At 40.2% G+C, this 27589-nt stretch overlaps 2 protein-coding genes across 2 annotated transcripts in view; both read right to left on the bottom strand.

The window, feature by feature from the left end:
• Positions 1-8: 8 nt before the first annotated feature.
• On the bottom strand, positions 9-8467 carry pgm2 (phosphoglucomutase 2). Its single transcript, XM_026304333.2, has 13 exons — positions 8254-8467; positions 6473-6640; positions 6038-6229; positions 5175-5258; positions 4846-5039; positions 4472-4661; positions 4272-4369; positions 3614-3794; positions 3138-3231; positions 2057-2186; positions 1765-1957; positions 1418-1551; positions 9-1062 (listed from the first exon to the last, which is right to left on the bottom strand). Exons 1-13 carry the CDS (start codon positions 8326-8328, stop codon positions 960-962), a joined length of 1836 nt encoding a protein of 611 aa, XP_026160118.1. The 5' UTR covers positions 8329-8467; the 3' UTR covers positions 9-959.
• A 545-nt stretch (positions 8468-9012) lies between these two features.
• The window catches only part of zcchc7 (zinc finger, CCHC domain containing 7), a 43765-nt gene continuing 25188 nt past the window's right edge, over positions 9013-27589 (bottom strand). Inside the window, exons 4-10 of the mRNA XM_033325298.1 lie at positions 26654-26703; positions 25986-26123; positions 25709-25879; positions 23287-23322; positions 12145-12240; positions 11392-11509; positions 9013-11097 (exon numbers count right to left, since the gene is read on the bottom strand). Of these exons, the coding sequence (XP_033181189.1) occupies positions 10487-11097; positions 11392-11509; positions 12145-12240; positions 23287-23322; positions 25709-25879; positions 25986-26123; positions 26654-26703 (1220 nt within the window). The 3' untranslated portion in view covers positions 9013-10486. The remainder of the gene's footprint in view (positions 11098-11391; positions 11510-12144; positions 12241-23286; positions 23323-25708; positions 25880-25985; positions 26124-26653; positions 26704-27589) is intronic.

The following is a 27589-nucleotide window of genomic DNA, read 5'->3' on the forward strand; positions in this document are numbered from 1 at the left end:
ATTTAGTATTAGTGTAAGAAGTATAAGTTTTATTGAGGAAAATTAGCACAGTATTTTGGAAAAAGAGGCACGTGAAGAAAGGAGAGCTGTTGGTTACACGATCCTTTGTCAAAATCAATTGAACACTTTAGACATTAAAGGCTGTTAGTTGAAAACTGAACTTGGTGGAGTCAGCAGGTCCTTTGACTACTATCCATACTAGATAATCTATTGCGAGCATATTTAGAAAATTCAAGTACAATATCTCCACTTGGTGGCGCTCTAAGCTTCTAGGCTTAGTCGTTTCACCAATTAGTAAGTCTGCAATGGCAAATCTGATTTCAAACTTTACCACCTTCAAAGCTACACCTTATAATAAGTCAACATACTACACATTCAAAGATTCACAGCAGTTTACAACGTCCCTTAAAGATACAATTACAATATTAATTTAAGTAGTTCTCACTTATACTGTTCTGTAACTCTTCCTATTAGCACCCTTGTATCTGGTGCAGAAGCAGTGTGGAATGGATAATGTTGTATATACAACAATCTGTAACTCTATATAGTTAGGAAGCAGGAATGTCTGTGGCTGCTGAATAGTGACCATTTTACAGTTGTGGATTAAAATATCAAGCGCTGCAGTAAACTGAATCCACATGATGACTGCTGGAAGTAAAAGAAGCACTAGACAAATAACTACACCCCAAAAACAACTGCATAGCTAAACACAGTCAAAGTGTAAGTTATAGATCGTCATTAACTTTGTAGAAATTAAAGACATCCTCATCAGTAGGTCATAGTACTGTTTCCAGATTTCTACCTAGTAAAAAATATGATAAAATACTCATTAATGTAACTGTAAATCAAAAAGAAGCCTGTATTAAATCAAGAATCCCTTCTTGAGTAAATTAAGACATTGTGTGAAATGCTGGTCAGAGATATTAGTCACAACTAGTCCTGCTTGTGACCTATCGCTGCTACTCTGGCTTCGGCTGCAGCTTATTCTTCTGTGGCTCGAAGAAGTTTTCAACAATGGCATCAACCAAGTCATCTAGTTCCTTCTTCAGGTGTTTCACATCACTGTAGGAGTGAGCCAGAGAGAGGAGAAAAAAAAAGAAAAGTGATGGAGCTTCAGTAGTGACTGTGCTTAACAGTGACAGCTTAAAGAAAAAAAACCCAACACATTAAAAAGTAATTTATTACAATTGGAGTAATTAGTCATTAATTTTTTTAAGCAAAAAATGTCCCAGCTTCTCCAAGGTAACACCCTGATTTTTTTTTTCCTGATTTATATCACTGTAAATGAAATATCTTTGGGTTCATACCATTGGTAGTACACAATAAAACATGTAAGGCCATCAGCTCAGGCCCCCTTCTTATGTTATGCATTGTTATAGTATAAACTACTGCTGGGATGGTCTCTGCAGTGACCTACCTGTTACCAGGAGCAGCACAGAGTTCAGTGTAGTATTTGATTTTTGGCTCAGTGCCACTGGTCCTCATGGTGGCCACACCCCCATTAGAGAAGTTAAAGGTGATCATCTGACTGGAGCTGGAGGTGGGTAGAACCTGGAGATGAGAGGAAGCAGTGAGGTGGACAAAGAAGATGGAAGAATAACCATTATTTAAAAGACTAGCTGAATGGTCTGAACTGTCTAACACAGGAAAAATGCCCAAAACACAGGTTATTGTCTAATGGCAGAAAACATCTTGCTGGACAGAACAAATGCTTACATGTTAGGGCAAGTAAACATACTCATGCATGTCAGTTTGTGCCCTTACAGCCTTGTTATCTGGTTGGTTGTTGTCGTAGCCGGTGGTCAAGTCTCGTACAGCAGAGATGGAGAAGCGACCACATTTGGTGGGGTATGAGTCCTTCTGGCCACCGTAGTTACGCAAGCGCTCAAACAGACTGCAGATCACATTCTGGTCATGGCAGATGAAGTAGGAGTTCTTACAAATGTGGTAGCCATATCTGAGTGGAGAGAGACAAGAGTTATAGTCCCATTTCAATTTGTATATTTGAGTCAGAAAAGTTTGTCAGATGAGTTTGTGCTTGATATGCATGCCTTACTCCTCATAGATGGTGGCGAGTTGCTGAGAAAGGTTTGTGTTTTTAGTGGTCAGATAAGCAATCATCTCTCCTGCTATGGCTGCAGCACTCACCCCATCCTTATCCAATACAGAAGGACTACACATATACCCTGTAACACACACAGACACACACATGCTTCTAAGTTATTCTTGTTCTGTGTAAAGCCTCCAGTTGTCACTCATGTGATTCCAATTAAGGCACGATAACCATGTTATAGTATGGGAACGCTCTCGAAACCATGGTGTTGTACGAGACTGCGTGAACATCATATATTAACCCCACTCGCCCTTTAACCCAATGTAACTGTAAATTTATTTAACCCAGACTACAGACATGTCCTCAGTTAAAGTCTGACATGTTAATGATTCTGATTCTGATTCTGATTTTACTAACTGATGGGTTCCATTACGTTTGGCTGCCGCATGCTTGTCTGCAGAAGAAGGCTATAAAAAAGGTCCTGAAAAATCTGAGTCTGAATTAAAAAAAGAAAAAAAAAAAAAAAAAGATTAATCACCAACGGGGGGGGGGGGGGGCAAACATAAGTCACTACGATGAAGGTCACAGTGGTTATACTAATTACAACAGGATGATCCATGACTCATGCGATGACATTGCAGTACATTAGGAATAGGAAAAAAATAACTCTTTCATTTTTTAAACAGATATCCCTGTTATTTAATTACAATATAAAAGGTAATAAAATTTTTGTCATTTGTTTTTCACATGCCTGCAACTGTTAAAAAGACACAAGACCCACATTTCTTTCCATGTACACATCTTCTCATTACACAAGTTTCTCAGTGGCCCTCACCCCAATTTAGATCTTGTGAGTAGGAAAATGAATTTTAACACGTGAATATGTCCTTCCTCCAAGCCCACAGAAATTTACTCCACGTGAATACTTTCAGGCAGATCAAATTAACACAGCTTGTGACTTTGTGAATATCATTTGTGTGCACAAACATTTATAATGTGATGCTACAAAGAATCAGTCAGGACCATATACTATACTTATGCCAATGAAGACAATGTGTTTATATGTGTATTTGTGTGTACATACCTATGGCCTCCTCAAAGGCAAAGAGAACAGTCTTGCCTTGGTCCAAAAGGTCTCTGGCTCTGTTCCCCATCCACTTGAACCCTGTGAGTGTTTCCTGTCCAAACAGAGAGTTACCATGAAGTGTTGTTTGAAATGTTTCTTCAAGCAACATCTGCAATGATGAGTTCTGCCTATGATAGAGTGCATTCAACTGTACTATTAGCATCCATCAGGCACATTTTCTCTTACTATTTAATATGGTGTCTTTACTCAAAGAAAACGTAATACTTTGGAAATGCAGTTAGGGCTGTCTTCCCGTAGCAGGACACAGTACTACTCTTGGATGAAATCCTTTTAAAAAAAGAAATATTACAGATTTTTTTAGGTTGAAAATCTGTATAAAATGAGCCCAATTAATCTCATTGATGCGGTTAACTGTGCATTTAGTATGTATCACATTTTTTTCCAAACTGCAGTCACGAACTTGATTGTGTTACCTCAAAGTGGAAGCCCTCCTTGAGAGCGACTGCGCGCAGTATCTTGGATGAGACGGTGCTCGACAGCATGTACAGGTTTTTCACAGCAGCAGCGTCAGAATTTTGCTGCTTCCAGCAGTGGAACATCCACCATCCAAGCAACGCTCCTAACTCGTTGCCACTGAACAGTCGCCACTGTGCACTATCAGAGAGACAGACATGCAGAGACAGGCAGAGATTACAGAAGTGCAACCATAAACGGCATATCACCAGTCCTTCAGGGCTACAGCTACTTGTCAAGAAGCTACGTTTTACCATTTATACTGTTCTGACAAACCTGAAGGTTTTACTAGGAAAAAACTGACACACATTATGTTTTAAGGATGCTTTGTACAGATTGTGGACTCAATGTGTTTAAAACTTTGCTGTTTTTGGCAAAAAACTTGTTTACCCACTTCACATAAAGCAGCTTCATTGGCTTCTAAGTCAGTGATTTACTCCATTTGCCAGAATTACTTTTCCAAATCCTCTGCAAAGAAGTGTGAAACTCTTTCACTGTGACCAGCAACATAAGTAGAGTGGAATGAAGACAGCAAGAAAATGTGATGAAGCTCATTAAACACAGCATTTTTTTATTCAACACTGTTAATATATTTAATGTACATGCATACAAACTCACCTCTCCTGCTTCTCAGCAATAGCCAGTCGATCAGCATCAGGGTCATTTGCCAACACCACAGTGGCTCCTTCTCTCTCTGCCAGTGCAAATGAGAGAGTCTGAAAAACACACAAACCCGTGTTAGATTCAAAAACTCAGCGTCATGTATTACTGGACGTGATGAATGTGTGTGTGTGCCGATGTGAATGTACAGTGCATACCAAGACTCCCTCCCCCTCCTCAGGATTGGGATATTTAACTGTGGAGAATTCGGGGTCTGGATCTTTCTGTTCCTCTACAGCGTACGGAGGGCGAAGGTCAAAGGCCTTGAAAGCTGACTGCACAAATGCGTGACCAACGCCGTGCACAGATGTATGCACAATTTTCACCTCTGAATTCTTGTTTATCTCCCTGTGAAAAAAGTAAAATGTTATTTCTTTAATCTTCCATATTGCTTTGACTCCTTAGTATTGTCTGTCTTGTTTGTCATTCAGTGGCCTCTTGTGCACACATTTTCAGTGTGAGTCATCAGTAGAACATTGTTTATTTTGTTTCATGTTGTGTTTTATGGTGCCTAACAGTATGCTGGGAGTACCTGTGATGGCAGTGTTTCTGGATGACTTTGAAGTATTCTCTGTGGATGTCCTGGTATGGATCTTTAAGCAGTGGGTTTTTCAGGGCCTCCTCTGAATTCCAGGACTCCGGCCAAGGCTCCAGATTCTCCTCTATGGCCTTGGAGATTCCTTTGTCATGGGGAGAAACAATCTGGGCACCGTTCTCCCAGTACACCTGGGAGAAAGATAAAGTAGCAAAAATGCAGATATGATAGCAGATGCTGAAAACTGAACAAGCTCTTATGAATCTTATAAGATGTAATAAACAAATGTTAATCAGGGCAAATGGAAAATAGGACAGAGGTTTTACCTTATAGCCATTGTCTTGTTTGGGGTTGTGAGAGGCAGTCACCATGATACCAGCACAGAGACCTAGGTGGGAAACTGTGAAGGGCTGCATGAATGAGAGGAATACATTGCTGTGTATTACTTTCCAACACATGCAAAAATCATACTAGAACATGCAGTTAATGCATGTGTGAGTGTGATAACGTGTCAATATTTCATATATATTTCAAGCACACAAAGTGAGAAAAAATAAAAATATTTTTACACAAGCAAAATAAGTAATGTAATGTGAGAATGCTGAAATGGGTCAACAGTAATCCAGAGTGGTGTCAAACTGGCTTTTTCGTAGTAGCAAGTGTGAGTCTGTGGGTCATTCGGTTTAAAAAAAAACAAAACAAAACAAAAAACATATGCCTGATTCTATAACTAAAATGTTGCGTTATCACTGACAGGTAGCAGAGAAAACGGGAAAAGTATTTTTAAGTTAAAATTGTACATGACTCTGACATACCTGGTGCTGCAGTGAGAATGCTTTGTATGGAATTATGTACTTGAAGAAATACTTCATGTGAAGTACAGACAAAAAGTGCACATTACACAAGATCTAGTGTGAGAAATGTGTTTGTTTGTTTGTTTTTTTTAATGGAACTTGCCCTGTACCTTTTGTTCAGCTGTGGCACTAACAAACATGACACCAGGCAAACTGGTTGAATTGAATACAATTTTGGCTTCATTTGATGTACTTATGCTACACAAATGCCTTATAAATCCCATTTAACATGTGAACACAAGCAGCAAAATGATACTTCTGTTTTAAGATGTTTTGTCATCTGTGTCCATGATTGCAGTGTCTAAAAAACCCAAATCAAGAAATTACAGAATTACCACAAACGGTGTAGGGGTGATGTCAGAGAAGAGGTGGACGGGCACTCCTTGGCTGATGAAAACAGCTGCAGCCAGGCTGGAGAAGTGCTTACTGCTGCCGCCGCTTGTAGGGTGCGCTCGGGCGTCGTAACCAATCACCACCCCGCGCTCCTTTAGGTTCCCAAAATTCTCCTCCAGGTAGCGACAGAAACCCTGTCCCAGTGGAAAATATTTGGAGAAATAAGAGAGAAGTAGAGGAGGAAATGAATTTAACAATAGAATCAGAAAGCTGGTGAGAAAGGCAGCTGCACTGAGATTGTTCAGTGATAGGAAACCTGATGGTGGCATGTGTTGGAGTATCTGAACTTAAACAGAGAATCCGCAGTGTATAGGTATGGCTTTGCATGAGACTTGGTGCTTAATGTCTGGCAGTAGTTTATGTATTAATTAACCAACCTGCGTGGTCTGAATGATAGTGAGGTCATTCATACAGGCTATGCCGGGACCCATGGCTGCTCTCAGACCTGCTGTACCAAACTCCATCCTGGAGGAGAAACATTTTCTCAGAGCCTCCACCGCACCCTCCTTCATCATGTTCTGAACCATAGCTGCTGTTTTGGGGTTCTGGGTAAAAAAACAAACAAACAAACAAACAAAAAAACACATTTTGTTTACACAGGAATAAATCCCACACTGATTTTCTACATTTAGCGGCATCTGTAATGAGTTTACAGCTGGAGATCAAGTTAGCATAGACAGTACACTACGCTGTAAGATTCGGATTAGGGCAGCAACTAAAGAGTACCATCATTACAGATTAACCTGTCAATTATGTTATTAATGAGCTGTTTGGTCAATATAATGCCATAGTAGAGTGAGAACTGTACATTGCAATTTCACTAAGCTCATAGTCTTCATTTTCAAAATCCCAATGGACACAGTTTATAAACCCAACAATTACTCACATTTAAAAAGCTTCATCAAGTTAATTTTTATCTGGTTTCTTAAAACTTACTTAAACTATTCATTGTGGATCAAGTTTTATTATTTTTTTAAATTTTATTTAAAAATTTGCTGGCTGAAAGCACTTGTACACCTGCATAAATACTGATTAACAAATAAATAGTTACTGATTCATGTCCTGTCAACTGGCTGAATAACTGTTGTGGCTGTAATTCAGATTATTAAAAGTTCATCTGAGTAATTTGGAAAATTCAGCTTTATCACCTACCACCTGTCTGGTTATAAATGAATGATGTGTCCACTTCCCAAATAAAGCAAAAACATTACTAACTAGACCTGGACATGGGTTGTTATGATGATTTCTGTTGAAATAGAATACAGAGCATGCTGCCCTAATGCAATTATCTCAAGACTAATGAAACACTGTCCATTTCCAATGTAACCTGATTTGTGGTATCCCATGTGTATTTAAGGCCATGAATGACCTTTTGTGCAGGTCAGATGGGCAGACGCATGTTAATCTGATCACACGTGTTGTCATTGAGGCTCTTTATGAAATTACAACTGCTCAGTAGATCTGACTACAGTATACAGCAGTCAGATCAGACATACCTAGACAGAATACAGGTTTGCATTGTTTTAATTGCAGACAGCTCAAATGGAGAGGAAATATGTCAAACAAAGCTTTTATATGTGTTGTAATAGAGCAGAAAACAGACTACTAGGACTTTCCTTTATAGTCACTACAGAAACCAATACCCCTTAAAAAAAATAATGTTGTAATGCTGCCTGACTAAAATCATGTGATTTCGTATCAACTATAGAGGAAGGTGAAACTTCTTTGACAAAATGGCTGAATCTAAACCCAAATAAATATCCATTCATTATTATTCATTATGTTCACTTGTTCCTCTGTAATTACTGAACAGCCTGATGTTTCATGTCCAGGAAATACAGAGCGAAAGCCTTTTCCAACGTAAATGAATGACCTGTGAAAGAAAACATAGAGTTTAAGTGAATAGATCTAATGATGAATAACACATTAGATTGAGTAGCACCAGATACATGTTAGTTACACTTCCAGCAGTGAGGATTTTAAACTTACGACAATAAACACTTCCAAGGAGACCTGCAGAAAGTTTTACTTGCATTATATATTGATATTCATGAGGTGACTAGACGTCACAGTCTGAGTTCAAACGGAATAAGTTATATAACGTGTTCTGCTGCAGCAGTTAGCTAGCTTAAACTAGCACCGTTAGCTGTCAGCTCACCTTGTCATACTGCAGCCACTGCCTGACAGCCTGGTCCAGCTTAGCGTCACCGGTTGTGGAAAAGCCGTTTTCCATTTCTCTTCTTTGCCCGAGTCCAGAGACTTTCCAGCCCAAGATGAATTAACACACGAGATGGATGTGCTCTCTCCCTGAAGCTTCTTCCGGTATCACCGGCACAAATCTGTAAATGCAGGCTGTAGATAGAACCAATCCGACGTACAAGACGAGGGGCAGAGCGACGTAATGCGTCATAACATTCTGTTGCATTCAGGGACTGCCACAAACGTAAAAGGACGGGCCCAACCACAGATATGTACACGAGTAGGCTATACATAATAGACTGTAAATAAATATAGTACAAACGTATGTTTAAAAAAAATAAGAAAGGAAATTCCATAATATGAAAAAGGTTTTACTGGTGATTAAAAATAATGTAAATAATCACCCGTACGCTGTAATTTTTTTAATAGTGCAAGTGATGAAAAGTGGATTTACTGTATTTTGAGAAAGCACAATTTTGAGATCGTTTATTATTTGCATTGTATATTACTTTATACATCTATCCACCACAAGGTACTTTGCAAAGTAAGATTTAACAAAACAACTCAATCTTAAGATTCTTTAAAGCTTTAACCACTGGGGAAATATCAGATTTAGCTTTTACTTACTATTATGTAAATTATGTACTATTATTATTATAATACTGTTTTCTTATACCTGGGTAACATCTGTAATCCAATAAAGTGAATGAATCAAGCCCTTTATGATACACTAATGATGAGGATGAGTGAAATTCCTATAAAGACATCTGATCTACTGGTAAAAAGACAATAAGAGATAGCCAAATAATTTTAATGTATGATTTAGATAAATTACGCAACAAAGTGCAGTTTAAATTATTGCTAAAAGTAAAAAAAAAAAACCTATCTGGTACGCACATATCAAGTTTGAGAAAAGCACAGAACTAATGCAATTGATTTCTTCTACTGAACAACAGCTGAAGCAGATTCAAGTTTTATTTTTCCCAAGAGAGTTTGGGTAACATATTTATGTCATCAATGAAATGTCTTGTACTCTTTCATTGATTTTTCATCATGCTATAACCTCCACACCTAAAACCACGAAACAACTCAGTTCAAGTAGTGAAAAGTTAATACTGTCAGGACTGTAAGTCTGTGAGGCATGCTATCTTGATCACACAAGACCTGGTGAAGTTAAAATATGCTGATCTGAATCAAATAAATGCAACAGATGTATTTATGTTATGTTCATGAATTTAAATCATTTACATTTTATAGAAAAAAGGCATCTCTTCAAGTGTGGCATTACTCCAAGGGTACTTTAAAAAATTCACCATTCTTTGTTTCCAACAGCAAACAAATTTAAAACCATGTTCAGAGCAGAGGCACTAGGAGATGACCTTATTGTAATTCAAAAAACAGCATGTCTTTTTTTTTTAATTTCACAATGTTCAGAAACTAATGTGAACAAAGAAAATAAAGAATGCACATAATGGCCATAATGGACCATTATTAAATAATTGTAAATATTTCAAGCAGATGCAACTAATTTATTTGTTAGCTCTTTTATCATTTGTTAGTAATACAAGTCATCCTCCTTAACTAAAATGCTCAAACCTGTGGAAATCACCTGTTGTTTAACAAAAGATTACTGACCTAAATGTATTAACTGGGTTGTTACACTACACTGTCTAAACACATTAACAGTAACTTGCATATGCATATGTGAAAATGACACTGCCTGAATTGAAGCACACTGAGCACATGGTGACAAAAAAACAGCTCAGAGCACAGTATAAAACACAACAGTCCTTTTTCAAAGCACACATACTGAATTGTCATTGTAGGAAAAGCACATGTATTAATAAAATCAATAACCCACAACAGTATAAATTGTACAGCTCTGTTGTATTCAAGTGTTTCAATATTCTGTGAAAGTCTAACAGTGCGCCAGCAGGACTCACCAAGAACCCATGACCATCAGGACCCAAAAATCAAAGTGGTTCATTCAGTCTTCATTCACATAATTATTTATGTGAGATTTTCCTACTGTGACATGTCAAAATGGTTTCTGTGAAAAAGGCCCATGAAACCCTAAAACACCCACTGATGACTTTTGCAGTGAGACCTGAGTCACATCTCTACATGAACATACAACTACTGGTCATACAGGCCTGACAGCCTCTGATAGCCACACCTCACATATACTGACACTATCTTTTGTGTTTCCTCTGTTTGATGATAAACAGGTTCTCATCTGTTGGGTACATTGGTGTAGCAATGTTTTTGTTGTTTTGTTGATTTCTCTCCTTCTTCTTCTTCTTCTTCCTTCCACTTGACTCTGACCCCTGCATCTCCCCAGTTACAGTCCAACAGAGATGGTCGGGTCTGCTGTCCCTGAAACCTTTCGGTGGCACTTCCTTTGCTTTCTTTATCTTCTTCTTCTTCTTGCTCTTTTCCATGCTCTCTCCTTTGCCTCCCCCTCTGGGAAAGTCATCTGCTTCATCCAAAATTAGTTTAGCTGGTGGGAGCGGGTTTCTTGAGGTGGGCACTGGTCTCTTTGGTTTCCATGGTTTCCCACTGCCAGCGCTTTTTTCCTGTCTGTTCTTGACGTATTTTTTTGTTTTAGGTATTGCGTTCTTAAAGTCACTGTCACTGAAAAAGATATGGCTGGGGCTAGGTTTGTGGCTGTTTGTGGTTTGGTGAGGTGTGTTGTTAAGCTGTTGATTACTTTTGTGATGGCTGATTTTCTGTTTCTTCTTTAGTGGTCCTGGAGTGACAGACGTATGAGATGTAGCGGGGAAGCAGCCATTTTTCTCCAGTCCTAGATAATACAGAAGCACAAAGCATTTATCGACTTATTTCATCAGTTTTTTTGCTATAGGCAAAGATGTTGCCACAGCACTATTATTACATAACTGTAATAATACCTGTAAGAAAATGTACTGGCTGCAATGAAAAATTAACCATCATGGCTCTTATATCTATGCACATACTCCTTCCAAGCTCTCATTTTGTGGCAATTACACCACATATTAATATTGCTAGTAGAGCCACAGCCCTAAAGACACGTGAAGATTATAGTCAAAAGGAAAGACAGACACAGTATGTGACGTACCTTTAACTTTTAACTCTATCCTGTGTTGTCTGCGCTTGATGTTCTCCACAGTGTCGTACTGATTGATGAAAGGGCTGTTGGGATACGCCACATTAAACATCCTCGGCCGTGTACACACCTAAGAAAAACATACAAATGTATCATAGCATTTGCTTGCACACAGAAATCCCAGACAAGGGCAATAACAAACATATTATTAGTGATGTGTGACATCACACAATGAAAATACAAGACAGAAAATGAGGACAGTACTTCCAGTACTCCCTACACAAATTCTGTTGATGTAGAGTTACTGTGAAAGTGACCGATCCAGCTAACTTTGACATTTAACCAGTGTTATTTAAAGTAGTTTAAGGTTGATCAAAACACAGATCTCTACAAACTGAGCCTGATTGAATATACCTAAAGACACTAGACATAAAATGCATTCTTCACTCCATAAATACCTCAACCTGATGTTTCAATATTAAATACCATCTAGAAATATGAATAAAGGCAAGATTTGAACTTTTTTGACAGTGATTTGTTCTGTACGCTATTAGCATCTTTAAGAAGAAATATTTGTAATTGTAATGAGGTAAATAACATTATAAATCAAATGTTTTACTTTGAAAAGTTCCAGCGCACACTTTTTGCCATTATTCTGGTTTTGTTTTGGTCGAGAGGACACAAGGACTGGCAAATAACTACACATGTAATATGACAGGCAGTTATTGGAAACTCAGAACCAGTAAGACAGAGTGAGGTACTCACATGGCCGAGGTGTCCTTTCCTGGAGCAGTTGTAGCAGTAGGAAGGAGAACGGCCGCTGTCCTCTCCCTTCTTCTTTACAGGAGGACCCTTCTTGGTCTAAGTAGAGAGGAAAGGGAAAATTAAAAGGATGTGTTACAAGAAATCCAATATGTTTTATTTGAATTTAAAATAATTTTCTTTCAGTGAGCATGATGGACACAATAAAACGGTAGTTTAACCTTCCATTTGTCTCCCATCATTCCCAGGCTCTCTATTAATACGGTTGCTGTGTATTGTACGGCGAATATGGGTGCTGATATAAACCAGTGATTACCAGGCCTATAGTTAGAGCCCTGTAATGACCCTGTATGATAAGTAACCATCTGTGTGTGTGTGTGTGTGTGTGTGTATTGGACACACAGATCCCATCCCCTATGGGCCAGTGTTCTGAAAGCCTTCCATGCTCCAGCACCCACAGCAAATATACACTGATAAAGAGTGAGAGACGAGACACAGGCACAGTGCATTTACTGCTAATGTTACACACACATCATGCCTTTCTCTAAAACACACGCACACAAAGCTGCACACACACCTTCACACTCATCTAAGGTGCCCCCTCCTTCCTCTCTCAACCCTGATTCCAAGATTACAAATGATTTGTGGCCCTGTCATTTCTTAAACATAGCTTAGCTAACCTCCCCTCTTTTCTTCTCCTCTGCCTTCTCTCTGCTTCCCTCTCTCCTCCATCTCCACATCCACCCTCACACTTGTTTTTTCTCTCTCTCCCCCTCTCTCTCTTTTCCGCTTGAGTAGTTTTGTGGCAGAAAGGATGAATGCTATTAGAGCGTCGCGTCATTATCGGGTCAGGCCGGCCGGGCCCATCTCCATCACAAAGGCCAGGAGATCAGAGACCTCTCGCAAGCACACACACACACACACACACACACACACACACACAAGCATGCACACACACGTGAACCCGAAAGCGATCGCGGCCCCCGTCTCAAGCCCCCCGACCTCCATCCTTCTTCCCATTCATCTCTCATGTAAATTGGCTGTAGGTCTCCCTCTGTCGCCCCCCCCCCCGACCTTGGGTTTGTGTTATCTCCACATACTCTGATCCAGGACAGACAGAATGAATGAAAGCATAAGGAGAAAAAAAAAACAGAGGAATGAAATCCCCTCCCATTTGCCCATCAACCTGTGATAGTAGTCTGAAAACCTGGAGTGAATCTGCGTCTCTGTGTGCGTGGGGAGCTGCCTCATACAATATTAATTAACTGCATGAACCTTCATCCCTCTCTCATTCCCGCTCTCTGTTTTCATCTGCCGCTTCCTATCAGCAGCATTTAAATAGCTAACAGGGTGAGGGCCTGAGGGATCATATCAGTTTGTGGTCTCTTTCTTTTTCAGGGGTTTGGAGAGGAGTCCTCAAGAGTCTGACTGTGCAGTGAGCGTCAATATGACAGGCAGATCTGAAAATACGTTATATTGCACATGGAAGTTGGAAATTTAGCATCCCCACTGCATTAAATTGCATCTTTAGAAAAGAGAGCGATACAACGGAGTGCAAACTCAATCTGCTAATTATGGATCACTCGTGATTGTTAGTGCAAGGCTCAACGAGCATATGTTTAGGCCGGGCATCTGCATGAATCCATTTCTACAACTGATTGATTCCAATTTTCTAATTTGATAAACTTGGCCACAGGTGTCAAAAAGTCTATATATCTTCTAAAATATCCACCAGTTTGTGATTTAATTTGTAAAGAGAAACAGGCTCTGTTGTTGTGAAGTCCTGCATTACTTTACTATGTATTTGCACACATAGTGGCTGACTCTATCAAGGGGTTTTATTAAGTTAATGAGACACTTCCTCATCTGAATGGGCTGCTGATAAATAATAAAAAGGCCTAAAGATCAATACTCTAGGTCTCTGGCTGTGATAACTTATTTTCTTTCTTTTTTGTGAATATTTAGATAAGTGAACATGTCTACTGTTAAGAGAGAAATCAAATCAAATCCTAGAAAATCATTAAGTACATCAACACTTTTCCCACTTCAGCAATTCATTCATATACTTGATAGACAGACACTTCACAGCATGAGAGGTTTCACTGAAAATGCCTGTCCGTATATAACTAACAGTCCTCTGAGAGCAGAGACAGCATAAGAGATCTGAGTCTGATCCACTTCTGGCTACTATGACATGAAGAGCTTCTGGAGCCATTCAGAGACACTTTTCCAGTCTGACTGAAGCTGGGAAAGGGACTAACGATTCAGGACATGTATAAGAGAGTGTGTGTGTATAGGAGGGTAGTTGAGAACGTCCTAAGGGGTTCGCTGTGCGGACACAGACAACCAGTCATCCGTGGCCTCTCACGCATGCACACAGACACATGAGCGTTCTCTCTCTCTCTCTCACACATACACACACACACACACACACACACCTGCGTTCTCCCACAGTTTGTCCCAGCACATACACTGTGTCTCTCTAAGCCCAGCTCTCCTATGCTCCCTGCCTTAGCTGCTGGTGGCAAAGCCGTGATAATCCTTTGGCCAACACAAAGCTCAGACTGTTACAGACTACAATCTGAAGGAACACACACACACACACACACACACACACACACACACACACACACACACACACACACACAGTTATCAAACACAATCCGAGAAGCAAACAGGCATGTGTATGTGTGTTAGTGGTGAGGGGGTTGGATCTGAACATAAACGGTGGTGGGGGTGTGGGGGCCAGGGGCAGAAGCGCTGTTTTGCATATGTTATTGCAGCAATGAGGAGTGGTTTGCATATGTTACTGGATCCACGGGGGACCAATGCTGCATGCTTTATCATAGGAAACAGTCTCGCAACACAACACAAGACTACTGAGCTCATACCAAAACAACAGACCCTTGTGGTGCATGTGTGTGCAACATGCCAATATATATATATATAGGTTAACAACAAGGATTAATTAGACAGTTGTGACTTAGAGAGATGAAATGGCTATATGGAACATCTTCTGAGACAGAATAGGAAAAATAAGCAGCAGACATAACCATTAATCCTCTTATTCTCTTGTGGGAGCGTGAACTGTGCAATTTTGAAAACTGTAGCAAAATTAATTATAGTGTTTACTCTCACTCATGATCAAGAACAAGAAAATCAATTATTCTTAGGAGACCATTTAAGGTGGAGGTGTGTATGTGTGCGGTTCAGGAGGTTACAGAGGAGGAGGAGGGATCCTTCAAATAACCAGATGTGATTCCTGCCCCCTTTGTGTCTGCCAAGTTACAAAGACTTAGCCCGAAACCCTGCGCCCTGCAAAGACTTTCACAGTTTAATTCCCAGAGGCTCTTCCTATCTCTCCCCATCAGTCAGTCAATCAATCTGAAGACAATCAGGAGGAGCCCTGATTTTCCAGGAGCAGTGAGAAACTGCTCCTGGAATGTAATGACAATGTGAGGCAGGGGTGAACAGTGGTGGGTTGCAACCTCTGAAGAAAACCCTGCTTTTGGGGAAGTGACTGGAGGTAATCTGGTCATACCGTGGAAGGCGGAACAGAGGATACAAGCTAATCTATTCAAATCTAGCTCTCAGTAATTCAATTTCTATTCTCTGCACTCTCTGCTGCATTCAGGGCCTTCTTTTTGTTGTAGCCAGAGTGAGCCCGTGTTTTATGGAAATGTACTACCTATGGTATTCCCAGCAATTAGACAGAGACAACGCATATGGACAGGGTTTTTACACCTACTATGTACAGATGGACTGAATCAGGATTTGAAACCCTGACGCTATATCTCAGCCAACCAATCGCACATTTCCACACACACACAAACAAAATCGACACCATCCAGCTAAGCCGAAAGGTACAAAGACCTGCAAAGCCTGCAAGACCTCTGATAACATTGCACCTGTGTTGTGTACATTATGTATATGTGTTTGTGTGTGCACATGCCTACATTCCTATGGTTCTGCATGAACATCCAGTGGAGTATTTGAAAAGACCTGTGCCACAGAATAAACTCCTGAGGACTATGCCCATGTCCTCCATAGTGATGACAGCAAACTGCTTCTGAGGTTTGATGAGATCTGTGGACACTAATACTTATTCTTTTATTTACTCTTATTCTACACAATGATTTGTAATTTTTATTATTCACCAGATTATATCCTTGAATAAATGAGTAATTGTTTAGTCTATGAAATGTAAAAATAAACCGTAAAAGAAAAAGCCAATCACAACTTCCTAGGGGCCACAGCTACTACTTCAAACTGCACATTTTGTCCAATTAAGTGTCCTATTCTGTTCTTTGTTCTGACGATGTTTTTCTGTGTACTAAGCTGGATGTAAGGTCATGACGATAAAAAGACATTGTGTCAAAGAAAAATGAACATATACCAATTCACGGTCCCTAACTGCCATGTTCTGCACTGCTTTTCGTCTTCATGAATTGTGCTACACAAATGACTTAAGCCTGTCTTACTTTACTTTCATGGCCTGATGACCGCTAAGTTGCTAATAAAACATACAAAAGCCATTTCCTTTTACAAACGTACCTTACCTCGTCGCCTGTGCCACCACTGTCTCTCTGGGATAAAATAAGGAGCTGAGAGCCTTTTGATGTGGCAGAGGTGAGAGGACTGGCACAGTGATGAGGCAGCAAAAACAGGCCACTGAATGGAAGTGGATTTAAAGGATTTTACAGAGCACTGTTTGAATTGAGCACATTCTTGTAAGAGCAGCGACTCAATGAGGTCAGTCAGACAGAAGGAAGGACAAAACAAGTGGAATCAAAGTCAAAAACTTCAACCTGTCATTTTCAAGTTTAGCATGAAGAATTCAATATGGTGTGAATTGTTTTTGTAAAGTTACATTTTTAGGATGGTGGATATGATGGGGATGTCAATAAGCATGCTTATCATTACTAAGATTTAGTAGACTTTTCTATTTTATTTTGGTATTTACCTATTTCTGGCATTTGCTTTGGGGATGATTTTATAATACTGATCATCTTTCTTTGATGCTGAGGTTAAGCACCATGAACTGCTATAGTGTACCAAAGGAACTATACAAATAAAATTGACTTAACTTCAGCATCCATCCACCCATCCATTATCTATACCCGCTTATTCCTGATTACGATAGCAGGGATCTGCTGGAACCCATCCCAGCTCTCATTGGGTGAAAGGCAGGGGTACACCCTGGACAGGTCTCCAGTCCATCGCAGGGCTTGACTTCAGCAATGTAGCTGAGTGAAGATGCAGTTCCTTCTTTGTCCACCAAAGGGCACTCCAACTCCACACAGCATGCTGGTATGGTCAACAGACAACCTTACCCAGGTCCAGTTTCAACTGCTTACGGCACTTTGGTCACAAGTCTTAACTAAGTGATCTGAGTCTGTGGTGTGAAAAACATTTTCTTATTCAAATAATCACTACATCCTGTGCTTAATGAACTGACTGAGGCACAAGGTACAACAAAAACTTTCAGCTTCAGCTTAATGCACTAGTAGTTTGTCCTGTTATAGAAACTAGCTCTGTTTACAGTATGTGAGAGCAGAAATGTACTGGAGCTGCTTTGTTGTAGCTGGTCTACTATTGCAATTAACCAAAAAGTAATTATGAGTCAGTGGGGCAAAAAAGAACCTGGAACACAATGTGCCAGACACATTTAAAAAGATCATCTCCACAAAGAACTGAACATTTAACAATTAAACTGCCTGCCTGACTAATACGGCTGCAAATACACAAATTGTTTCTCGGTGATCGATACAAAGCTCCTTATATAAAGCATCCCACCGTAATACAGTAATTAGTCGAGGAGCAAAACGAAACTTGTATATATTCCAATGTTGTCATCAGATAAAACACAACATCAGTATTATTTGCAAAGTACGTACACCACTGAGCCAAACAGCATCTAAAATGTATTTCAGGAAATAAATCAACGCTCTGAAATTGCATGGACAAACTCAAGAGGCTTATTTTGTAAAGACGTAATTTTTTTCTAAAGAAATATAAATGTATTTTCTTAGGGTTAAAACACCTTGGGCTAACAAGGGATGTGAATATGTGAATTGAGCATACAAAATCCAACCTTATCTAAAAAGGTAAGGAAAAAAAAAAAAAAAAAAAAAAAAAAAAGGTGGTCAACATAATAAATGGAAAAAGTAGAGAAAGGCAGTCAGGTGAGAAAGAGGAATACCAAATGGAGTTTAAGGAGGAGTCAAAACGGCTTCATTTCTGTGTTTAACAAAAAGGTCACAGTCAGTTTTTATAGAAGCAACCCAAGAGACACTGACACACACATACACACCCGTCTCTTGGGAAAAGATCAATACACCCGCACCGATACCGCCGTGAGGAGAAAAAACACTGGATACACACACAGACCACCATGGGTCGATCAATAAACACACATGTACAGGTGTCACCACTATCTAAAGAGAAGCCAATCAATGCTCACACACGAACACGCCTAAACCAGTCAGCTGCTCTGTGCTGAGATTCCCTCTGTCTGCTCACTCTGCGCCCGTCTCCTCCATCCTGTTTAATACACTCACCCTCCTTGTTGCTCTTTCTCTCTCTCCCCATACTTCTGCATCGCTTACCCTCTAGCTGTCTCTGCTTTCGCTAGTTCAAACAAGCTATCTCTTGTTCATACAGAGAACATTTGTGCTATATAGGTGAGTCATATTAAATTCACGTGACATGATCCCTTCTCATTCCATAACACCACACGTTGCTGACAAAAAGGCACATGGATGGCTTAATCTGGGTCTGACCTACATCGAGATTACAAAATTAAGATGAGGAAAATTCTGACTTCAGATATTCTAGCTGGTTAAGGAGAGCATGCCTTCACTTCCAGCAGCAGCCAGAGGGGGGTGTGCTGGTGTTAACCCACCACAGGAGGTTGCTGACAACACTAACAGGAGGAAAGAGTCTGAATGTGTGTGGCATGTGTGCATGCACACATTCATGCATGAGCTTTACATGCATTAGTGCAGCCTGGACACAGACAGTAGGTCACTAATTCTCACTCTCGTTTTCTATCCATCCAACCCGCCCGTTCACTTTATTCTCCTACTCTTCCTTCTTCCTCCCTCGCCTTGAACCTCATCCTCTTGCTCTCTCCTTCCTTCATCTTTTTATATGTTTTTGGTTGTTAATGATGATAATATGATTCTTTGTGCCTTTCCATCATTTGTCAAAATCTATTTGGAAACCACCACCAGTGAATTCAGTGTGTGGTGTAGTAATAAAACTGCTCAATTAATCACTGAACTTAAAATGCCAATAATTCATTTCTTCCAGTTTATGAAATGTAAAAATTTGCTGTTTTTCTTTTTTTCTTTTCATAAATTTGAATCATACCAACCCTGAGGACATCGCTCTTTAAAATTAGAACCTGTGGTGGATTGTGAGGCATTTTTCACTAATATCTGACAATTTATATCTGTTTATAACTGATCAATCGGAAGAATTCCTAACCGATATATCAAAAAAACAAAATAATCATTAGTTACTGCTGTCCTTGCTACCTTTCTGCACCCATTTTTTAAAAAAGGCTGTACTTTTTCATTCCTATGGTTGATTGTCTTAACAAAAGATGCCATTACATCTCGCTTACATTTCTAGTACAGCATTGTATTTTCAGGTGTCACTAATTTAAAGCAAAAGTGCTTTTTTGCTGTCCACACTCACCACTGTGCCCTCAGCAGAAATCCATAGAATGGGCATGAGGAATGTGGTTTGGAGAAATGTGATTTGAGTAAAAAGTGCATGTCCTGCTAACAAAATGAAACCAACCATACATTCAATCATAGACTGAAAGTCGCAACTTCAAACCTGCTCTAAACAGCATTTGTGGAAATGAAGGAAAAACCTAACAGAAGCACAGAAGTCTGTGACACTGACTGGTAGAAATGTTCAAAAAATTAAATATCACATTTTTAAAACAGCTAGAATATCATAAACATCATGCCAATGATATGAGTATACAGGGGATCTTTGCAGTGACAGTTTGAATGAATAATACTTAGTGACAAAATGAGAAAACATTAAGATAGAAGGATGTAAGCAGATGGGGTCTGCAGGAAAAGGAGCAACCCCGCACTGCAAAGCTGTATGCAAAAGAAAGAAGTAAAACCAAGGTGCTTGTGGGCGTGTGTGGGTGAGTGAAAGAGAGAGGCTAAGAAAGAGCTGTTGAAGTGACCCTGTTCTTCAGTGCAAAAGCTAATCTTTCTGTGTACATATTACACTTGTGTAGAAATATCTTCAAACTCATACGACACAGACAAGATGAAAATGTTGTGTGTCATTTTTCTCTCCATTTACCAGTCTATACATTTGTATATAAGTGTGTTTGTGTGTGTCCATGTGTGTCAGTATCTTACTTTCTCAGTAAATACCCCAGGGCTTTGTGGTATATGCTGTGCGGTTTGGAGGAGTTTGTTAGTTGAGGGCCAGGTGCAGGCAGACAACACATACACTCACAGAAGATAAACGGGCCCAGCAAGCGCACGCACACATACATACACGCACACACACATGCACGCAGGATAAATGGACCCAGTAGCAGGGAGGTCTGACAGAATGCCTTTTCACACCTGGCTGAGCCCAGCGGAAGGTGACAGAGTCACATCTCCCAAAGCGAACACACACACATGCCGGCGCGTACACACACACCTTTCTCACATTGGGGAGTTCAGGGTCATAAACAGCATCATGAATAAAATGAGGCTGTCTTAAACAGAAGGAGTCCTGTGTATGCATGTGTGTAGATGTGTTTTTGTGTGTGTGAGTGTGTGTTTGTGTCTGTGCAGGCACCCTAACCCCCATGCCAGTTTGGATCTGTAACGACCTTCTGTTCCCAGTGCTTAAATGGCTTAAATACTTCAATTAGACCTGGGTCACAATCCTCCACCCGTTAAAGCACACTGTCACACACAAACACACACACTCGGAAACACACAAAAATGGAGGTTTCATGGCCTTACGGGGCAACCTAAGACCTGTTCAGCTGCTCGTGAGGGTCTTCTCCTCTCATTTGTGGTTCAAAGTGAAACTCTACAGTGAATCATGTAGCATCCCCCGCCAACGTAGCAGCAATTAAACTTAACTTCCATTCTCTCTCCCACCATCTCCTTTGCAACTTCTCTGTCCCACTCCCTCCTCCTCCTTCCTGCATCTCTCCTGCCGTGCTACCCTAGCGCTAACGATGCTGCCTTTTCATTAGACAGCCCCTACTAATTAATCTCCATAGAGGAGAATGACAGACCTCCCCCAATACACACACACTCATAAAGTGCACACCAAGATATATGCAAACACACACTCTTCTTCCCTCTCTCTCACTCCCTCGTCCCGCGTGGCGTTGGCAGCCCATTTCATGCTTTATCACGTCTTTTAATTGACAAACAAGCTGCTCTTTTCTTTTAGTCTGAGGTCTATATCACCCCCTCGCTTAGATGCATACACACACACACACACACACACACACACACACACACACACATACATACAAGCAGCCAAGAAAACCAGTTATCTTCTTAGATTTTGGATAATCACTCACACACACGTACACACAAATAACCAAAAGCCTCCCTGCTGACATATGGCCCGTCTGACTGTCACACAGTTTTCTACTCTTTGACACACTTTCACACACACACATGCACGGATGCACAGGCACACACACAAACAGCCATAGATGTCACATGTGCACTTAGGCTGAAAATGAAGAACAAAAAAAAAAAAGAAAAGAAGAAAGAAAAACACAAAAAACAAAAGGTTCCCGTTACTCTCAGCACTTCCTTAATCTTTTGAGATGTTTTTTCCCACACCATGGTTCACTCACCTGCTACAGGACAACATCAACAGCAATTACAGCTGACTTACTGAGATTTTGAGTGGTCAAGACCTTTGCCTTCACGAAGCTCATAAAAAAAACAAAAAAACAAAAACAAAAACAAAAAAAAAAACATGCTTTGAGCTTTTTGGGGACAGCCACATGCTAAACTACAGATGATCTGTTATGGCTGCGTCTCATTGCTGAAATCACTGTTCAGTTGATTTGGACAGACAGCAAAAGAGACTGCATTGAGTAGGAGGAGAAAGTGAGGCAAGTGCACAGTTTCCTCAACCAAACACTTATTTTTCCTGTAATGATGAATTGTCTGTCACAAGTCCAGTTCCAGAGGGGTTTGGTTACTATATTAACATTGTTATTTACACTATTTGTTGAGACATTTTTTGGACAATAAGATTGAAAATATTTCTATTCTGATGAGGGCTATTCTGCATGAAGAAGATTTAAGACGTGTCGCTGGCTGTAAGTGAGCCGCTTTAAATATGCTGGTGGCTTAGTCCTCGACCAGCACCTTGTTCTTTTACATTTTTCTGCTTTTAATTGGGACTGTCAGCAGAACTACTACATCCAGAGGGATTTTGCTAAATTTGACATGGGTACGGTCTAAACTCTTAGTAGATTCAACATACTTGAAGGGAATATTATTTTTAACATAGTACTAGGGTAAACTTCGCAGTATGAGAATGCATGTGCATCATGCTAAAAAAAAACCTTTATCATGAAGATTATACTTTTCATATACTTGCCAGTGTGGTGATGAATAATAACAATAATGTTCAGAAAACATCTCCTGACCTGATTGTTTTTTTTTATCCAACTCTCCCAACCTATTAGTCCATACACAAACCTACTAAACCTACTAAATTGACACAAAGTTTCCATGCCATCAGTATGTAGTGTTCAGGCTTTGCTGCTGTAACACACACCTCCAATAAGACACACCATTATAATTTGTTCTACACAAGGCAAATATCATAATTTTCCTTTTAAGTTCTTCCTCCTTTCCTTTTTCTTTTGTCCTTTTTATGAGAAAATGTATAAAATTAGACCCTGGACACCTAAACTTAACACTCCCGCTAAATCCTACAGGTATATATACCTGCACCCTTCTCCTTGACTGTACTAACTACTGTACCGTGACAGGGACAACATTGGAATTAATGTCTGGCATTGTTTCCTTAATATAAGAAGTATTTATTGATCCATTAATGTCTCCAACCAAAAAAAATAAATAAAAATTGCTGACAGTGTTGGTTTGTTAGAGGGATACTCACTGTGATGTGGTACTGTCTCCAGATCTCTGGACAATCCTGAGGAAAGAAAGAAAAAAACAAAAAAAACAAACACTTGATATGGTCCTCCAAATAATATTCACATTTACCAGAGCGCATAAAAAGAATGAAGCTAAAATGTCTAACTTGCAGCACATTTTTATGGCTCTCTGTTCTGAGTAAAATAGTAAAGACATAACAAGGAATAAACACTTAGGCACACTGCTAGAACAGACCCTAACCAAAAGAGAGGGATGAGACATGAAATAGCGAAAGATGCTGATTAACAGACAGGGCACAGACGGGGGAAAGGAAATTGAAAAGCAAGCTGCAGATTTATTTGATTGTCTGTCCACTTTTTAGGACTTTTCCTCTCTCACTGATCATTTATCACTGTGATTTCTTAGTTACAGCCTGTCTCCACGCCATGTGTTTCTCTGCAGTCACTCTGACATCAGTAAGGAAGGCGGTCAGCGGTTCTGTCCCGGTGTGGCTAAAGCATTATCTCCGGGGCTTCGCCACGCTGTTCCTTAAGCGTTCTGACATCCTTTCCCAACCACCACCACTTCCCACTGGGAAATTGAAAATGCCGCTGTCGCTGCAGGCAACAAGATTTATCTACTTACACACCTACTGAGTGAGAGAGACAGAATGAGAGAGGAGAGGGTGATTTAAGCCTGTTCTGGGAAGAAGGCTACGTGTTTTCTTCTGCATAAACTAAACAAGTTCTTACATAAATCTGCATGATATGCAAATTCGCAGCACATTAACAAAGTCACTATTTATGCCTGAATTTCTTCTCTAAATCCTTTTCCTTAAGGCCGCCTGCACATACAGAAAGACACTTTCTGGCTTATTCTGTGCCGTTTGTTGGTGTTGGCTTAAACAAAGATATGGACAAATATGTATTTCGACAGCTGTATCTTCCTCCATTTCTGATCTAGCTTTCTTTTCTTCAACAACCCCCTCCACCCATACCCACTCCCTCCTGCCTGCTCTCTCCCTCCAGACCGCCGGGGTAGTGTGTTGTTGTTGAGGGCGACAGGCGAGGCGAGCGACACACTCTCGCTCCATCAACCGTCTGTCTTTAATGAGAGACACAGAAAGACCCAAGGGACAGAGACCTGACTCTCTTTCTCTCTCAAACACACACTAACACAAACAGTATAATTTGGGAGTGAAAGAAATAAAAGTTATGCATTCCAAGAAACGGGGTAATTACAATACAACACAACTTTGCACATTTGTTAGCTGCTAAAAAACACCACATGCAGAAGAAGAAGGGGAAGAGAAAGATGAGCATGAGGGTCTGGACGAAGGGGTGAGGAAGAATGGGTAAGAGATGTGAGAAAGAAGGAGGGAAAGAGGGAAAAGGAAAAAAGGGTTGTGTGTGTCCTGGTTTCCCCTCTTCCTCTGGTGTTCACCTGGTTACTCATCCATTACACAGAGCACAGTACATGACTGACAGAGCAAGAGTGTGCACGAGAGAGAGAGAGAGAGAGAGAGAAAGACAGAACGGTGGAGGAGACAGGCAGTCTCTCTCATACACTCACATGGTCTTCCATTCTACGGCATTAGTGTAAATGGGCAAGGTAATGAACGTTGCGGTGGGATAATTGTCATTGATGGTCATTAGATTCACCCTTCAGCACCAACACACACACACACACACACACACACACACCCACACCCACACCCACACCCACCCACACACACACACACACACACACACACACACACACACACACACACACACACACACCCACAGCTGGAATATGCAGCATGGCAAAGACATAACTAAGCTGTAATTGCTGAAGTGTATCAATTAATGTGAACAGCAGCGTGTGTTGACCCCTGGTCAAATCATTATTACTGAGAGAAAAAGTGGGGGAGATGTGGGAAAAGTGGAAAAATAAAGAGAAAAAAAGAGGTAGAAATGGAGAGGAAGAGAAGGGGTCATCTAGAGAAAATAAAGGGGTGCATGCTTCAGTTATAAATGTGGTTGGCACTTCATTATGTCAACATTAGGTGGTAATTGTTCTTTGCTCCTAATAGAGGCTGCAGCCCCCCACCTCCCCCACCCCACATACATTATCTATGGTTGCGCTCAAACATACAATGAAGTTGAATGAGTTCAAATCTATCTTATTCCTGCTGTTCTTAATTCCCTTCTATTTACTAGCATATATCTGTCTTCATGTCCCGACTACATAATGGTTTTAATATTGACTTATCTTCTGGTCATATGGTAAACTGTATTTCTAGGGTTTCCTATACATCTTGGTCAATCTGTTAATACATTACTGAGGTGTACCTTCATCACAGAGCGAGAAAGACAGAGACTTTTTTTGTAAATATCCACACTGCAGGCAAAGCCTTCTTCTTATTTGTATTAGAACCTAATAAAACGCACTGCCATACTCACATCAAAGAAGTGTCCTGTCATGCGGCAGCGGTAGCACTGTTTGTGCCAGTACGCTCTCTCACTGCAGGAGTCATACAGGTGACCAGGGAGGCCACAGTTGTTGCAGTGCCTGTTGGGACATTCGCTAACCATGTGACCTGGCATGCCACAAAGGAAGCATGGCGACAACTTCTATACACACACATACACAAACGACAGTTAGCACTGTAGGTTTCCGTAGTTGTGCTCATCAGTGTGTATAAGCTGTACATGCTACTGTGCACTGAGTGGAACTGACTTTGGGCTCAGGGCAGTTCTTGGAGAGATGTCCAGTCTTGTTGCAGTTTCTACAGTGGACGTTCTTGCCAGTGTAGTATCTGTTGGGCACCCGCTGCACCGCTATCCTGGCATACCTGTCTTTGTTATAGATCTGAGCCTAAAACACACACACATTTTTCACATTATTAGCACAGTCCAGCTGGTGCTAAATGGACTCACCTGGATGTTTCTCCATTAACATTATACTGCAACAAAAACAGGTTTATGCTATGACACGAGTGTGCAATACTTTCTAATGACAGCAAAAGACTCTTTTTAAAATTCACGTATTTTTCACATTTTAGTTTGGGTCCCAGTGCACAGCATTTGCACTGTGCACAATTTGAGAATTGCAATATAGGGCTAGTTGGCAGTTTTCTTTTAAAGAAGTCTACTACTACCTTTGTCAGTAACAGACTGCATTAGTTTTATCTCGGTGTACCTAAGGAAATAACTGAAGGTAATGTATTTTTGATAGAAGAATGCTAAATGTTTGACTTTATAAACCTCTCCTCCTTTGCCACTTGTCATAAACACATTGTCCTTTAGACCATGAACACAGACTATTTTGTAAAGACATTAGAGGACAAGAATGGCTGAATGTCACAGTATACATTACACATGATAGAGTTGCTAATTACCACTTACCTCCCTGTCCTTGTCAGAAACCAACCAGCCACCCTCTTTTTCTTCAGCATCTGGCAGGAAAGAAAAAAGTTCACTTTTAAAAAAATGCAAACGCTCCTGTAAAATGTAGAGAATAAAATACATGTAAGTACATTTTTACATGTTGATTCCAGTCTTACAAGCAAATGTTATCATGTTTCTCTATGTATTTATTTATAAGTACAGCTTTCTAAAACAAAAAAGTGAAACATTAAGGCTCAAAGTTTCTTATTAACCACACAGAAAAATACAAAAAGAGTGTGTACAAATTAGAAAGGGGCATTTTTGAAATAACAGAAGATTGGCTTCTAAAAATCACAAAAGCCAAAGATTCATTTTTAAATATTCTTAATTATAATAACCTCCCACATCCTGCAACGGTGTAACACTGCTTACATGTAGGAACCCTAAAACAACAGAAAATAAAACTGTTTTTTGTATTTAATGATTTTTTCTTATTCAAACAAGATGACAAGAACTAAAAGCAGAACACAATAAGTTTAGTTTCCTGCAAGCGAAGAACACACACATATACAAACACACACTGAAACTGACACAGTGGCAGCCCAGCACATCTGTATGAGAGTGGCACTAACAGCACCCTAAGGGAGAACACTGTATTCTCCTCAGGCCCACAGAACTGTAACTGACATCCAGAAAACATAACGTACACACCAACACACACACACACAGACACAGACACAGACACGTGTACTCAGCATAAATTATGTGCTGATAGGAATGACCCACACAGGCTGACATGCTTTCACAAACACATACAGACACACCCACGCATCACCCCCTGCGATTAGCTGGTTGACAGTCTTGAGCCTTTGGACAAACATACAGCCTTGAGCCTTAATCAAATATTACTCCTTTCCACCTCTCTTTGGCTTTCTCACTCTATCTATCCAGCCT

The sequence above is a fragment of the Mastacembelus armatus genome, chromosome 1 (genome assembly GCF_900324485.2).
Source record: "Mastacembelus armatus chromosome 1, fMasArm1.2, whole genome shotgun sequence".
Taxonomy (NCBI): Eukaryota; Metazoa; Chordata; class Actinopteri; order Synbranchiformes; family Mastacembelidae; genus Mastacembelus; species Mastacembelus armatus.